We start from the raw sequence: 16,503 nt of genomic DNA on the forward strand, positions 1-16,503 counted from the left end.
TGTCTTTTAATCATTCTGGTTCAGAACCAACAAGAACAATCCATGATTCTCACAGAACTACCAGGGAGAAAAACAGCTAAACACACACAGCATGGGGAGGAAAGATAAAGTCTCTGGGACCCAGAAGACACACAGTGCCGGGTAAGGAGAGAAAACTCTCTGGGATGGAGAAGGAGGCAATGGCAGGCTGGGGGAATAATAAAGGAAAGATTCTGAGCTATTATGAAAAGCTCCCTGAACAAAAACTTCTTGGAGACATGAGTCTGATCCCCAGCAAAGCCAAGGGAAATTCACAGGTGAATTATTTCCCTCCTTCTCCCATCAGAATGCTTCTGATTTTATGACGCAAATTTGAGTTGTTACGAATGCACTCTCAGCTCTGCTGCCATGCCAAGGTGAGCTCCAGAGCCAGAGTGTGCCCTGTGCCAGGTGCAGAACCTCCTCCTCACCATCAGCAGGACGGCATGGTGACACCAAAGGTGCCACCAGCGAATCCATCAGTCGCCGGGAAAATCAAATCATTCCCTCCCTCTTCATTCCCACGATAAGAAATATTTGTGCTTCTGTTTGTTCAAGCTGCAATTTGAGGAGATTCAGCTCTGTGTAATTAAGGAATGCTCCTCCTTGGAATGGGTATTACCACGAGATAATTAACCATGCTGGGAGTCTGGTGTTTCAAGAAAGCAGTCGTGCTTAACAAATGACAAAGCAAAGTGCCTGTCGGGAATGTTTGCTACAGAGGAAATTATCAGCATTATGAGCACAGTTTTGCTTTCTATTAAGCACTCATTTACATTTCACTGCATGTTAATTTAGTTTTTAATTTTTATGTGACTTCAGAGTCTCTCAATGTGAATTGCTCGGGGTATGTCTGAACACACCCAAAGTTGGAAGACTGTCCCACCAGGCAGAAGATGGGGGCTCCCGAGTCCCTGAGCCATCACAGGGAGGCAGCAACAATAAAACCCCACCAAAATAAACAGGAGCAGGGACCTGGCCATCCAAGACAATGATGTCTAACAGGGACACTAAGTGTGGGATTCCCATCAGCATATTCTGCTCCACATAAGAGACCACGAGCTGAAATGCTGCCTGGGTCAAGGACAGGAGCTCAGCCCACATAAATTTCGCCCCCATCTCCCTCAATCACAAAGAATTCCAGGTATGAGACTGTCTGTATTTAATGTCATCATCTACAGTTTTGGGGAATTTTTAGCTATTTGCTTTCAAAGCCAGTCAGTACCATAAGTTAAAGTCACCAGTGGAAGTTCAGTCTACCCATACCTTTGCTATCAGAGATGTTTGCTGCTGCCACCAAGTTGTCCAGCAGAAGCTGGAGCCCAGGCAATGATGCTTTCACAGCCCCCAGAAGTTTGATCAAGCTTTCCACATTCAGGGTTTTCTCTTCATCCACCTTCCTGAGCAGGTTGTCCATGGCTTCCCTCTCGGAGCTGCTTTCACAGCAATCCAAAGCTACCTGCAACAAAAAAATCAGCCACAAACCTGCCTGTGAGAGCTTCCTACCAACTCTTGGATCTGAACTGAGATCAGAAAAACAGGAGCAGCATCACAGTACTGCAGTAAATCCATACCCACTGCTTCCACAGTTTAACTGGGAGGTGTTACAGGGTGCTAGTTACAGGAACACCTGCACGTGTCCCAGGTGTAACCCATGTGCATCGGCTCGAAGACCACCCTCGTGGGTTCTTCCACCAAGTCCAGCTCTTGGAAGTGGCTGACAACCAAAAAAACATTTTTTTAAAGGAAACAAAAATAGACTTAAAGACAGTGTTCAAACCAACATAACATTTTTAGTAAATACTTTTAAAATTGAGAGTCTCTTTTCCCTTGTCTCCCCGATTTTTCTGCTTGCCGTCAAAAAACAGATGGACAGAAAAAACCATTCTCTTTATTTAAATAATCATCTATTAATTGAATTATTCTTTCTCTGACGAGGCCACATGAGACATCTCTTACATTAGGTGCAACCACTGTAGCTTGGAAAAGCTCTAGGATACCAGTAAAATACCTCCAAGGGAGAGGCAGCCAACAAATACAGCTTGACCTCCTCTCCACCAACTCCATGCTCCTGAGGAGAACCTCTGCAGGGCACCAGCTCAGTTCCCTGCTGACAGAAGCACTACACTTCACAGTCCCATCAATAAAATTATTAAGATCTGTCCTAAAACTAGTTACATTTTTACTCCCTTTCCCCTGGTTGAAAAGCTCTTCCACAGCTTCATTCCCCTGCTAATTCTTCTAATTTTCAGCTCAAATTTATTCATGGTCAGTGTATGCCTGTTTGTACATGTGCCAGCATTACCTTTTAGCTTAAAAAGCCTTCTAAACTCTCTGAGATGTTTACCCTTCCTCTCCAATTTCATTATAAGAGCACAATCATATTCCCTTTCAGTCTTCATTTCCCTTGTCTATATAAGGCAGCTCCTCCCATAAAGCAGCTTTTCCATTCCCCTGATCTTCCCACTGCAGATCTGTCAAGTTCCAATATGAATTCACCTTTTTTGAACCAGACTGGAACAGAAATTTCTGCAGGGTCATCCAGAGCAGATGACCCAGGAACTTGTCCAGGTGGGTTTGGAATGTCTCCAGAGAGGAAAGCCCCACACCCTCCCTGGGCAGCTGTTCCAGTGCTCTGCCACCCTCAATGGAAAGAAGTTGTTCCTCAAGTTGAGGTGGAACTTGTTGTGTTTTAGTTTATGGCTATTGCTCCTCGTCCTGTCTCTGGGCACCACTGAAAAGAGTCTGGCACTGAAAAGACTCTTAGCATCTGCCTTTAAGGTATTAATGAGATTCCCCTCTCAGTCTTCTCCAGACTAAACAGGCCCAGCTCCTGCAATCTCTCCTCATACGAGAGATGCTCCAGACCCCTCCCCATCTTTCTGGCCTCCACTGGACCCTCTCCAATAGCTACTTCTTGTCCTGAGAAGCCCAGAACTGGACACAGCACTCAAGATGTGCCTCACTAGGGCTGAGTAGAGGGTCAGGATCACCACCCTCAACTGCTGGCAACACTCTTCCCAGTGCACCCCAGAATCCCACTGGCCCTCCTGGTCCCCAGGGCACATCACCCACCAAGACACCCAGGTCCTTCTCAGCAGAGCTGCTCTCTAGTAATTCAGCCCCCAGCCTGTGCTGGTACTTGGGGTTGTTCCTCCCGAGGTGCAGGACCTGCACTTGCCCTTGTTGAACCTCATTTGGTTTCTCTCTGCCCAATTCTCCAGCCTATCAAGGTCCTGCTTAATGGCAGGACAGCCTTCAGATGTACCAGCCACTCCCCCCAGTTCCATATCATCAGAAAGTCTGCTCAGGGTGCATTTGATCCCTTCATCCAGGTGTTTGATAAACAAGTTGAATGAGACTGGACCAAGGACTGATCCCTAGGGAATGCCACTGGCTACAGGCCTCCAACTGGATTCTACTCCACTGATCACAACCCTCTGAGTCTGCCATTCAGCCAGTTCTTGATCCACCCCACTGTCCATTCACCTCACCCACATTCCCTGAGCTTTCCTATGAGGATATTATGCCTTGCTGAAGTCGAGGTAGACACCATCCACTGCTCTCCCCTCATCACCCCATCCTGCCATGCCATCACAGAAAGCATCAAATTGCTCTTAACTGATTGCTGAGAGATGTCCTTTGAGCTGTAATTTGCCTTCAGCTGTAGGAAATTTCTGTTTCTGTGCTTCTCCTGGATAGCGCCCCAGGCTCAGAAAAGAGTTTGCAGGTCATCTCCTCTCCTTATTCTTTTTCTTTACTTGATCAGACAAATGTCTGTTGCTTGTCATGATATCTGTCATGATGCCCAGCAGCCTGATGTGCCACAAGCCTCTTCACAGCTCTACAGTACATTTATTTGCCTCTCATATGTTTTGGCCATTCCCTGCAGGTCCTAAAACCTTTCCTCAAGTTATTCACTCACTCAGGTCTGTAACCTCTTATAGAAGTTCTCTCTCATTCAGGATGCAAACTTCAGACAGTTCTCCTACCTTTAACATAAAAGAAACTAATCCAACAGCTCCTCCTCCGCTCTAATGAGCACCTGAACTCCTTAATTAGTTTCTCTCATTTCTAAAGATCCGTCCTTTTGTAGCCCAAACTCTGTTAGCGAACCTGTTGATGTATCCTCCCATTCAATTCACACCAAGCTGCCTCTGGATCCCTCAGTCTGAAGTCTGAGAAGAGGTACAAGAGCAGCATCTCTTGGGGAGCTCAGGCTGTATTGTGAAGTGGTCACTCTGAACTCTGCAACAACCTAAGCCATGAGACACCACGAATGAAAGGTTACCTGCTCTTCCTTTGTATCCAACTTTATTTCTTTTAGGTGATAATCTGCTTCCAAATCCTCTGTCCCATCTCCCCAAGTTACAGAAACACCAAAAAGCCACAGAGGTTAAGCACTCAAAAAAAGAGAAAGGTTAAAAAGTTCCCCAGGAAAAAGCAGAGATTTACGAAGAGGCTTCACAAAAACATCGTGTACTGATTTTCCAGCAAAGAAAATCAAACTTGCTCCACGCACAGCTCAGACCAGGCACAGAAAGAACCCAGCTGCCCAGAAAAAAGGCTGTTACATGAGAAACTACCACTTATCTTGCTGAATAAATATGTAGCTAATGAGGCAGCGACTGTGAGAAGACAAAGGAAAGCCTCATCTTTATGAACCCTTGGAGAACTAGATCCCATCCCTGCCAGCCCAGAGCTCCAGTGCAACACTGGCTCAATCAGGTAAGATGAAACCTTCAGAGGTGGCTGCTAATTCCATGTTCTTTTTCCCAGTCCCTGAGATACCAGAGATCCCACCTGCACATATGCTATGGGCCTGCCATTTTAATCAATTTTCCTGGAATAACTAAACACTTTTCCATTGGTCTGAGGGGAGAGGGTAGAATTAAACAAATAAACCAAACTTGAAAACCAGGAAAGCTGTTAAGATCAAGTCTACGCTTGGCAACTTCTGCCTTGTTTTCCTGTGCCACAGCAGGACAGAGCTCTGCCCCCCTCCTTACCAGAGGGCTCCCCAAATACATCTGTTATTCCATGGGAAACTGTGGGCTGAAACAAGAGCATGAAGGGATCCCATAGAGAGGAGAAGGATTTGGTATTCGGGGCAGGGTTTGGAGGCTCTGCAGCAAACGGAGCACACAGTGACTGACAAGGATGAAAGGAAACATGGAATAACACTGCTCCTCCAGCAAAGGAGGCAGAAGCCCTGCAGCATATGATGATGCAACTACAGGCTGTATCCTGTGCCCAAGGAGCAGAATTACGATGGCAGAATGGTTTTGGTTATTACTGGGGGGTTGTGTTTGTTTTTTAAAATGGGAAGGGAAGCAAAAAATGGCTGAATTTTAACTACCTGGTTCCACGAAGACAAAAAGAAGAATGCAAGGAAAAGGTGTAGCCTTTAAAAGAAAGGCCATACTGCACCATGAACAGGCATATATGAAAATACTAATTTCCCCACTGCTGATGAAGCTGCCAGAGCTTGGTGCTCAGCTGTGCCTGTGCTCAGGGATGCTCCACTCTGGATCCAGTGAGGGACCAGGAGCAAGGCAGACCTTACTTGAGGGGATTATGAGTCGGGCAGAGGTTCTCAGCCCAGCTCTCGTGGCTCTGGTCAGGATCACTCAGACAGAGAGCAGAGATCATTCATGCCACCAAGCACAACTTTCCACTCACTATAATGCTGTGTCAGAGGAACTAACTGATGTGACAAACTAGGACAGGAGGTCTCAAGCTGCATCCTGACTGCAGCATGCAAGGGTACCCTGTAAGTTCCAGCTGCACAGGGTACAGCCAGCTCCCCCCAAACACAAAGGAAAGCAGGTTATACACAGAACTTTGTCCTTTATGGCCTCTGCAAATCAGCACACATAGTGCAACTGCTTACGTGACAGGAGAGCAACAGTCCTCCCCACCAACTGCTGCCTTCAACACATAAAAAGTAACACCAAATCAGTTAGTCTTGCAGACAACTGTGTGGTAAGAGCCACAAGAAAGAGTTAAAGCTGGGAGTCACCTGAAAGGGAAGCTGATGACCAGGAACTGGCAAGCACGTAGCAGAGTGGTTCTGCTCACAGTCCCCTACAGAGCCTTCTTCATGCTCCCAAAAAGGCATTTTCAGGGCTAGGAGGAATACCAGGCACCTCCTCTGCCCCAGGCTCCACTTGCAGGGGCAGTCTGACACGGATCCTGGTTTTGAGGTTGCCTTCACTGCTCAGCTGTCACTGTTCCCACAGTCCAGCACAGAAGGACCTGAGAGCACACAGGTGCTTTGCAGAAGGCAGGTGAAACAGCCAGGTGAGGCAAACCACGGTACGACACTGCTTTGCATCCCACCGACATCCCACCTTGCCCCCACAGTTTGCCTCATTCCAGATGTTTTTACCCACTTCTCCAAGGGGGTCAGGAATCCCTCTTCTGCTGCCTCCAGGAACTCCAGGATGGGGCTCAGCTGTGTCATGCTCTGGATCAGCTCCTCCCTGCAGCCCAGCAAGCGAGCGGTCAGCGTCTCCTCCTCAGCTCTGTTCTCTGGGGGGAAAAGGATTCAGAAACACAAGAGAAGAAACAAGTCAGTCTGAAGGAACTGACAGGCTCCTGAAGCAAGGGAGACTCTGTGAAAGATCTAAGTGAATAGCAAAGCTCATCCCAAGCACAAGCAGCAGAGGAAAATCACTTTACTATTCTCTTTAAACTCTATGAAAGGAAAATGTCTGATTTATCTAACAGAGCACAAAGCCATAAAGCAAGCTGGAGGTTAACACCAGGTTTGCAAGGCCACTGCTTTGTGTCAGGCTCGAGTAAGAAAGGAGCCTTCAATCCCAAGCCTCAGCTGTGCTCTGACCCACGTTAGCTGCCAGCCATCGATCCAGCCCTCCGGGCAGTGATGGGGAGAGCCCTGCACAGCTACACCTGCTGCTGCAGGCAGAAACGCTCCAGGATCTTGGCCAGCACGTGATAAACCTCCTGCATCCAAGGACACAGGGTTTCTCTGCTTTGCCTGTAAGATTACCTACTCAATTTGCAAGAGGCAGCACCCCATTTCCTACCTCCTTGCCGTGGGGCTTTTCCAGTGCCCTGTTCCCTCTCCAGCAGAGCTGCTCTCAGCCTGGAATTCATGTCTTGAAACAGCTTCAGAAAAGACAGGAGTGTCTGAGTGTCCAGGGGCCAAGTGTCCTGGGTGTCACTATCCCTGAGCCGAGCACGCTCCACTTTGCTCAGCAACTTCTTGAACAGTGACTGTTCCCCTGCCTCGGCGAGACAGGCAGCCAGAGCCTACAGCAGAACAGAAATGCAAGAAGACTTGGATAACAGAGTGAACTGCCCTGTACAAACACACATAACAAGCAGAACCCCGGGGTTTTGTTCAGGGGACAAAATTAAACAGAAGAAAAAAAAAAAAACAAACAACCCCACATAGACACACACTCCTGAACCTAAGCTCCAGCCCTGGGAAGGAAGGCAGCAAGCCCTGCTGTCAGCCCTTACCTGTACAGCAAATCCCACAAACTGGAGCTGCTTCCAGCACCAAACCCCTCTTCATGTCTTCCCCAAATAGCCACAGGCCAATAAGTGTAAGGGACCTGATAAACCATGGATTATAACCACTACTTTGGAAGGCCAAGGCTAGGGCAAGGGATACGGGATCTCACTGCAGAACAAGGAGGGATCACTTGCATAGAAAGCAGAGAGCATTTCAAACAGGACTTTCAGGAATCTCCAGCCTCAATCACAGTGGAGTTTTGTCTCCTAGAGAAAGCTCTGGAGAGGAGGCACACAAACTCTTGAGTGCCGTGGGCTCCCAGCATGCCGGGCAATCAAACCCAGAGCTCCAAAATCTACTTCAGTGACCTGAAACAGCAACCAGAGGCAAACGTGCCTGTGCAGTTACGGAAATAAAAGGCAAAGAAATAAGCTGGAACTCTTGCTCCTATTTCCCCAAAGTCCTTTAGTGCTGTAAACACTGCCCCTGAAGACACACGCTCCCCAGCTCTCCAGGAGAGGTGCCAGCCTTTCGGAGCAGGTGGCCTTTACTGGAGACTCCAGGGATGCTATAAAGGTACCTTTGAAGTGGGGAGTTCAGCCCCGCTCCAGGGAGAACGGCCATTTTCTGCTGTCACTGTCATTTTTATTCCAGGGATAAAAAGACTGAATGCAACTGCTTGGGGCTGTGCCGGGGGAGGCTGGGCTGGCTTTCCCAGCAGGGGGAAATGCTCACAGATTTGGGGAGCAAGGCAGTGCAATGACCCAGTGCAATGACCGTCCTCAGAGGGGAAGCTGAACGACTCCCAGCTTCTCCCACTTGGGTTTTCCTGTTGAACAGAGACTGTGGACATGAAGGGCTCTGGTGGAAAGAAGAAAGGAGATGCCGCAGATGCGCCGGAGAACAAACTTAAAGGTGTTTTTTTTTAATGCAAACATTAATTTGTAATGAGACTTGATAACCAGATCATGTTTGTTCTCAAGGTTTGCATGCCTGGCCCCTTCCAGATCAAAACAAAATACCTCCACTCTCACCATCCTGAAGGTGTTCAGATCCTCCTGAATCCATGTTTGTACTAATATGGATGAAAAATAACTTGTCATTGTTGCAATATATTTTTTAATTTTGGGATTTTTTTAAAATTAAAATAGCACAGCATTGCTGCCCAGAGCCCCAGGCAACATCCCTTCCTCAGTGCATGGACTTGGTTAATGGAAATGACTTTTCAGTAACTGAAATGATCTGCTATTTATAGGTTCTTTCCAGAAGACTTTTCCTCAGACATGTTGCTCAGTGGGAACAACAGCCTTTCAGCATTGCTATGAAAGACCACACAGTACATTTTATACTTACTTTGAAGCGCTAACAATTCCAAAAGATCCTGGAAAATATGGAGAAATACTGATCCTAGGTGGAATCCCAGCTTCCACTTAGTCATAATATGCCCCCACATTACAGCCTGATCCATCAGGCTTTCACTGCCTGGGATGCTGCAAAACCCTTCCTGGCCAAGTTGGCACAAATTAGCACACATCCAGCTTCCAGATGGGAGCAAGAGGGAAACTGAGTCACCAAGACCTGGCTTAAGCTTGAGCTGTGCCACCAAACAGGCTCCATGGTGACTGAGAAGTTTGGTCCCAGCTGAGGATGTCAGTTCTGGAGGCCACAACACTCCCAGCTCACACACCACCTCAGTGGTCACACACCATGGAACAGCCCTCCCAGTTCATCTCAGGCCTTCCCATGCCCACGGCAGCCCCAAGGCAATCTCTGAACAGGAATCTCTGCAGGTAAGGGCCCAGGAGGCAGCTCTCCTATCTCTGTATCATCTCCACATCTTCCATGTTTTTCCAGAGAGGACCTCAACCAGATGGGCAAACAATGCCTGGGCCTGGCCACCCCAGGCAAGGTGCAGTGGCCCATAACTGAGACTAATGAGGGATGTGAGGAGAGAGGGAGGGCAGAGCAGTCACTAGCCCAGCTGGCCACTAGCTCTTCCCTGCAGGTGGGAGACCAGGATTATGGCTTTTCATGCCTTATCAATGCTCCTGCTCCCACCGTGAGAGCAACGTTCCAGCAAAAGCCACCTCAGTGACTATTTCTGAGTGATCTTCTTCAAGCATTGGCTTTAGAGTGAATGCAAACTTCCAGAGGGTGGTGAGGAGGGATCTGCAAGAGCCAGGCTGAAAAGCAGCTGTTCAGGGTAGCAGAAGAAGCTGGCTCCCTTCAGACCTCTCCCATGTGAGCAGAGGGACACTCAGGTACACCACAGGAGGCTGGGCACCATGGGGAAACTTCCAGAGCCACAACATCAGTGCCTGTGAATGAACGCTGCTTTGGGTTTTATACTGTTAATTTTCAATGTGAAGAAGGTGAAAAAAATATAAAAAAGTCATTGGAAACCTGCAGGGTTGGTGCACGGACAGGCCCAGGACAGGCTCCACACACCTGGCTCTCAGAGAAGCTCCTTGGCTGTGACCCCACCATGAAGTCAATCAACTATCACTGTGCATATAATAATCAGAAAAAAACTGCGCTCCCATTTCTCCTTCAGAAACCCAAACTGCTTTTTTTTCAAGCCTGCATCTGTATGTGACTGATGAGGGAGACCCCATGAAGGCTCTGTGGACGATGCTGACCTCCTGCTTGCTCAACACAACAGGAGCTAAAGCTCAGCCCAAACTTCTACACAAGCACACCAGAATAGGGTGGAAAAAAGTTCTCTAGCTCTGTCACCGTGACAGGAAAAAAGCAAAACCCTCGCAAGCTTTCACTGCTAATCAGGATGCAGAAGATAACAGGAAACTTCTTTCTTCTGCTGCATCCAGAAATCCCTGCAGCTGCAAATGAAGGACGACAACCAAGGATTGGACAGGCCCACAGGCAATGGAAACGATCCACAAGCACAGTGACATTTATTCTACGTGGGAGCATCAACGCTCCCCCACTTCATCTGAACCCAGCAGTACAGGGAACAAATGAGCTGTGCAATAATTTGAATTGAGTTTCTCTAAGAGAGCACAGGAAGATAAGACTTGACACCAGCAAAGCTCTTCCACGCTTCCCCAAATTACTGCAATTTCAGTCTTGTTCTCATTTCCAAGCAGGTTTCATCCAAGCCGGAACCAAATTAGATAGGAGTAGTTTATGCGAGATATACAGAGAAACTCTAAAGCAAAAACAAGCCCAAAAATCACATCTCCCTAAACTGAAAAGCAATTCATCTGCATTTTTCAGTTCGGGGAGCAGATCAGAACACCAAAATCAGAAGAGAAGCAATAGTTCTCACAAAAGCCAGCCTTGTACCACAAACCTTCTTGGGGAAAAAAGCCCACGACCAAACAAGTCTCCACTGGAAGCAAGAGGGAATAGGCAGGAACAGCAGAGGGGAGCAGACAGGAGTGCTGCAGGGAACAAGGCACCATGCAGGGATGAGCTCACCAGCAACAGAAGGGAAATAAAGAAGCATCCAAACCCAAATCCCAGAGAAACCAGAGGAGCCTGAACACCAGGACAGCCTTGGTGCCAACAGGTAGGCTTGCAAAACCCCTCTGAACCCTCACACTGCCCAGGCTTTGCTGCCCAAAGCACATCACTGCTTGCTCAGAGAGATCAGCCACCCCCAAAAGGCTCCCAGGCAGAAGCACCCGAGGGATAGGAGACCTCCCCTGCAGCAGGGCAAGCACACCCAGCAATGCCTTCTGCAAAGAAACCACATCTCACTGGCTTCCAGACCTGCTTTTACTTGTCCCGAGCCACCCAAGACTTCAAGCAAATGACTAGCAAAAGGATACAAAGAAGGGGAGGGAAAAAAAAGGAGAGAGAAAGAAAATCCATTGACATCTACCACTGGCACAACCTCAGCCTGAATTACACATCCGAGCTGGGCTCTTAGGAGCTGAACTTGCACTTCAAGCATGACTTTAAAAACACACTGCTGTGCTTCCCCCTAAAGAAAACACCAGGCCCTTCTGGGAAAGAGCTGTTCTGTGTGCTACAAACAGAGCCCAGACTCAGTGCTGGCGCCCAGAGGTCCCGCTGATCTCAGAGGGGAGCTCAGAGAGGGACAGATCTGGTTGAGTCCTTGCTTACAACAGGCTGCATGCAGCCTGTTCCCCCACTGCCCTGGGGCTGACACTTTTCATGCTTGTCACAGCTGAGAAGCGATTTTTCGGGAAGGCTTAAAGAAAATCCATTTCTCATTTATTCAGCATTTATTTATAGCTGCAGAAAAATTGTCCAGCTACCGCTTTGCAGTCAGACACCCAAACCGGCTCTGAGCACCACAACCCCTCCACTTGGCTCCTGCTGCAACAGCTCTTTTGGGAGCACAAAGGGCCGCAAATGGGGCTGTAAACCTCCCCTGCTGGGTCTGAGGTGCTGAAGGAACATGAAACGGCAGTGAGTGCAAAGCAATAGCAAGCGAGGCCGTCGTGCAGCACAGAAGCTGCAGCTCACCTGCCTGGGCTCTGCCGGCACAACTCTGCCCTGCCGAGAGCAGCAAGGGGGGCAGGAGACAGCGGTGGTGCTGCTGGCACGGGGGCATTGAGCTGCCAAATCCCTTCTGGCCACACCCATCCCCACTGCACGGCACTCACCCCAGCTCTGCCCCTACTGTAAGGGTGGAGAACAGTAAAACCTTAAACCTGACATTTATCTGATCGCGGCGACAAACGAACGTACAAAAAACTAATCCTTCTCTGAGCAGGGCATTCAGAGGTGCTTGTCAGCCCAGCCAGGCTTGGGCTTGCTGCTGCAAATAGAAATCTGTCTCCTAAAGGCCACGAGATGTTACATTCAATAACATCAGGAGAACCAGCAGCTAAGGGAACTCAGGTTTCCCTCCATGAACATTTAAGGACTCAGCAGAAAACAATCCTTTGCTCCCCAACCCAAGGGAATTCTCCTCTCTGCTGTCATACATGTTTTGGGTTTTTTTTTCTAACAGACATAAAGCCTTGGGCTTTCATAAGCATAATGCCACCACGGCCAAAATGTTGCATGTCCTGCTGTTTCTGTGGTGGCTCTGAGCTGGGACAACAGCTGGTATGTGGCTACCACTGCTCAGAGCCCAGAGTACTCTTCAGCACACCCCAAGCACCAGACTCAGCTATCCCCTCCAACAGAAACCAAGCACCATTCACCAGCTCTGACTGCTCTTAAAGCAGCCAGGAGAAGCATCACGGGGCAGCACCTGGCACCCCCCTTCCACCCTCCATTCCACTGCCCCCTCAGCAGCTCTGCCATCCACAGAGTGCAGCAGAGGCTCCACAGCAAGACAGTGCCAAGAGCTTGGGAAATCTATATTGGGATCTCATATGTCAGTTGTTTACAAGTCGATGCAGTTTCTGAAGCAAATGCCATAAACAGGAGGAGAGAAATCTGTGCTGGAGCTCTCCTAAAACACAAGGATGTCTTCAGGGCAGGACATACTTTTTATCTGTGTGCATGAGCAGCTTGCACTTACAGATGCTTCTCTCCAGGGTGGTGCTCAGGTGAGCACATGGTGCCCTTCAAACAACCAGGCACCAGTTTCCCATGCAACAATTTCCTGAGCAAGGCACACTATTCTAGCCCTTAGCAGGATGGGCTAAGAAAAAACTTGTATCATTTATGGAAGTAAACACACCTACCTCCTTTTGAGAGGCATCAGTTTCTCTGCTCGAGTCTTTTCAGCACAGCCTGGGCATCAGAAGGGGCCTCAGAGAAAACACTTTCATTTCGAAGAAAGAAATCCAGTTTACAGCTTCTGCTCTCTGCTGCTGTGCGAGAGAAACAAGATGAGTTATTTGCTAATTGAAGGGATTCGCAGAAAGCACGATGTGACTGAAAGGCATCGGTTTGTAACCAGCACATTGGCTATAATAGGAAAACTGTGACTTACAAATCCCTTCTGAAGACATCACACAGCCTGGAGGGAAAACCAACGGTTTATTTAACACCAGTTATAAATGGAACATTTATTTTAAACCCAGTACAGCCTCTGTTTTCCTCTCATGCTGAATAGGAGTTTAAAGGATAAGGTAGCATTAGTAGGCAACTCTGTTCACTTGCTGTTAGACAGACTGTCTGATCAGCCCCATGTCCTGCACAAACACAGATCCCACTGCACGGCAGATGCATTCACACACCTAGGTGTGAAAAATTTTGCTCACTACAGCTCTGGCAAAATGGTGAGCGTGAAACAACTGCAAAAGCCAAAGGAAGAAAATCCCTGCAGAACGGGGTGTTGCTACCAACCCAGGGCAAACTAAAAAGATCCAACATGGAGAAAAAGATACCCCATAACAGGAAAATGCGAGTCGATGTGTTGCCAACAGGAGGCAATGCTGTGCCCAGACCTGGGAAGACCTAAATCCCTTGATGGCCCTTTCCCCTCTGGAGGCTCAGCAAGCTCTGGAGGCTCTTCCACACAGCCACTTCACTCAGCATGGGCAGGCTGGTCAGGGCCAGAGCTTGAATCCTCCTGGAGGGACCTGGAGACATTCAGCATCAAGTCCTCGTGAACCCAGGTGCAATTCACAGTAAGTTCCTGGCCAGGAGGAGAAACATCTGCTTCCATTTCTGCTTCTACAGGGCCAGGTAAAGGGAAAACTCTCTGAGTGAGGAGGATATCTGTTTTTTCTTCTTTGGGTTTTCCAGACTGGGGCAGGTTATTAGCTTCAGCTTTGTTTTCAGATGAATCTGCTGCCTGGCTGGAGACTCCTCTCAGTGTACCTGGTCCCGAGGAGAACAGCTTATGAGGTCCCTGAGGAGGCTTTTGCAACTAACAGCCACATCAAACATCTGCAGACTATCTGCCACAGAGGTAACTTTGGTGCAATTGTGTTTCCCCAGTGGGAGTTTGCCACTGTACATCATCTCCAGCAAGACTGCAAACTCCTCAGGCATCACCACAGAAGCATCAATGGAGGTGCTGTCTGTATGGCCCGAGAGGGATTTAAACAGCAGGCTGGCAGCAGCCAAAACCACCTTGTGTGCTCTAAAATGCACGTCCCCAGTAAAGATGGTGCAGTCACAGCAGTGCTGCTCCTTGCACAGGGTGTACAGCTGGGGTAGCAGCTGCTGGCTGCAACTGGGGAGCTCCATGGCACCCACTGGCCTCCTCTCACCGTGGCCTCCACACTGCTCTCACAAAACCCAGCTAATGAGAAGGAAAGGGACCCCGTCAGCATTTTGCTCTGCAAGACAGAAGAGTAAGTAAAAACTACTTTTCAGTTTACACATTCCAGTAGTTTACTGTGCTGCAGTTCTGTGGTTACAGCAAGATCCCCATTCTGAACTCACATTCCACAAATTCAGCAGTTTACCCTGAGACCTAAAGAACCTTGATAGTATTCAAACCTCAGTGAGCAGATCTGGATTGAGTGCTGAGTCCCAGGAGCTTTAAAAAGGGAGCAGAACCTCCCCGCTGTGCCATACAGCTCATGGAGGTGTGAGTGCCCACCAGACCAGGCACTGCAGTGCCAGGCTGTGCCTGCAGCCAGGGGCTGGAGCTGATGCCAAATTCAGCAGCTGGTTTCTGAAAGGACAGGTGGGAAAGCAGGGCAGGAAGACCTGTTCAGATCATCTATGAAACACAGAGGAGAATCTGAGAAGCTAGTTTTGATCTGCAAAGCACTAAGTGGTTTGGGACCAGCTCATTTTCTCCCTACATCACTGCTAAGATGAGCAGGGCCACGTGAACATTAGAGACAGAGGTCTGCTTGCAGCCCAGGGCCTTCAGCACCCCCTTCTCAGCACACCACAGTCCCAACTCATCAATTTACAAGTCTTTGTTCCCAAGCTGTAATTTTTTTGCAGAAGTCCAGAGTCTTAAATCTCATCTACCAGAGCCTTCCTTTTACTTCCCCCCTCCCCACCCTGTTGCAGGAGGGAGAATGTATAGGACATCTGCCAACAGAATTTTGTATCAGCGGGATACCTGGAGTTTTTATCTAAGCTAGACAAGATAAAGATGTCACTGCCTTGTCTACACACTTGGATGCCTAACACTAGTGCAGGCCACAAAACAGCATGAACACCAGAGAAAGAGCACTTGGATGGACACAATTTACATGACCTTCAACACTTAACATCTTTGCACTCAGCTTCCTGCTCTCTTGCAGAGAACAGGACTAATACTGCCTGTCAGCAGGGCATGAGCTTTAAGGAGCACACACTCCACCTCGAAGTGCTGCCTCTCAGGAAAGCAGGCTTGGAGCAATCCCCAACACTGCAAGTCACAAGCAGACACTGGGCACGGGCTGAGCTGGCACCCTGCTTCTTCAAGGCACAAACCCCTCTGGAGCTCAGCCTTTGTGGGAAGTAGGACTTCCTGCCCACTGGCAGGCAGGACCCCAGCTGTCCTTCTGAGTGGCACTGCCTGTGGTGGCTGTGGGAAGACAGAAGAAGCCAAGAGGCATCACCTCATTGCAGAGGTACAGACAGCTGAGCAACTGGTTGGTGGATCCCAGCCACGCAGGAGAGCTCTCCTGAGTGGCCAAGAACTCCCACAGGCTTTAAAGGTGAAGTACTATGGAACATGTTTTTCAATCACCAGGTGAAGATCCCAGATGGTTTTGCCATCACCTCCAAGCAGAGGTGTCCTGCTCCCCATCTGGGTACCTGTGAAGCAAGAGCACATGGTGGTTAGGTCCTTCTCTGGAAGGCAGGAAAACCTGAGCGGAATGACAGCCCACCCTCCTGCTTCTCAGAGACAGAGCTCCTCCGGGCACATCACTAACAAAGGTTGGCTGGTTTGCAGCTCATCTTTGCTGCACCAGATCCACCCCTTCAGCCTTGCACAGGGCTGGCCACCTGCACTTCCAGCCTATCCAACATGTGGGCTCTGCTCTCCTCCCCCAAGGAATCAAGCTGCCATGAGCAGAGTCACTGCTGGCCGTGGGAGAAGAGAAAGACCTGATTCTTTTGCCAGGCTCAATGTAAATAGCATTTTCAGTCCACCCACTCTTTCCTGAAGCTGAAGGACTTCCAGTATCTGAGATGAAATTGGGTCT

The 16,503-nt window shown here is 48.8% G+C and overlaps 1 protein-coding gene across 1 annotated transcript in view; it reads right to left on the reverse strand.

Annotated features, from left to right (window-relative positions):
- ZBTB40 (zinc finger and BTB domain containing 40) overlaps positions 1–15,767 on the reverse strand; it is a 30,618-nt gene extending 14,851 nt beyond the window's left edge. Inside the window, 12 exon segments of the mRNA XM_032709311.1 lie at positions 54–57; positions 1,285–1,477; positions 1,525–1,541; positions 1,641–1,735; positions 6,414–6,552; positions 7,071–7,296; positions 13,138–13,162; positions 13,164–13,266; positions 13,389–13,415; positions 13,555–13,610; positions 13,756–14,216; positions 14,219–15,767. Of these exon segments, the coding sequence (XP_032565202.1) occupies positions 54–57; positions 1,285–1,477; positions 1,525–1,541; positions 1,641–1,735; positions 6,414–6,552; positions 7,071–7,296; positions 13,138–13,162; positions 13,164–13,266; positions 13,389–13,415; positions 13,555–13,610; positions 13,756–14,216; positions 14,219–14,593 (1,721 nt within the window). The 5' untranslated portion in view covers positions 14,594–15,767.
- Positions 15,768–16,503: the final 736 nt, after the last annotated feature.

This window comes from Chiroxiphia lanceolata, chromosome 22, assembly GCF_009829145.1.
Source record: "Chiroxiphia lanceolata isolate bChiLan1 chromosome 22, bChiLan1.pri, whole genome shotgun sequence".
Taxonomy (NCBI): Eukaryota; Metazoa; Chordata; class Aves; order Passeriformes; family Pipridae; genus Chiroxiphia; species Chiroxiphia lanceolata.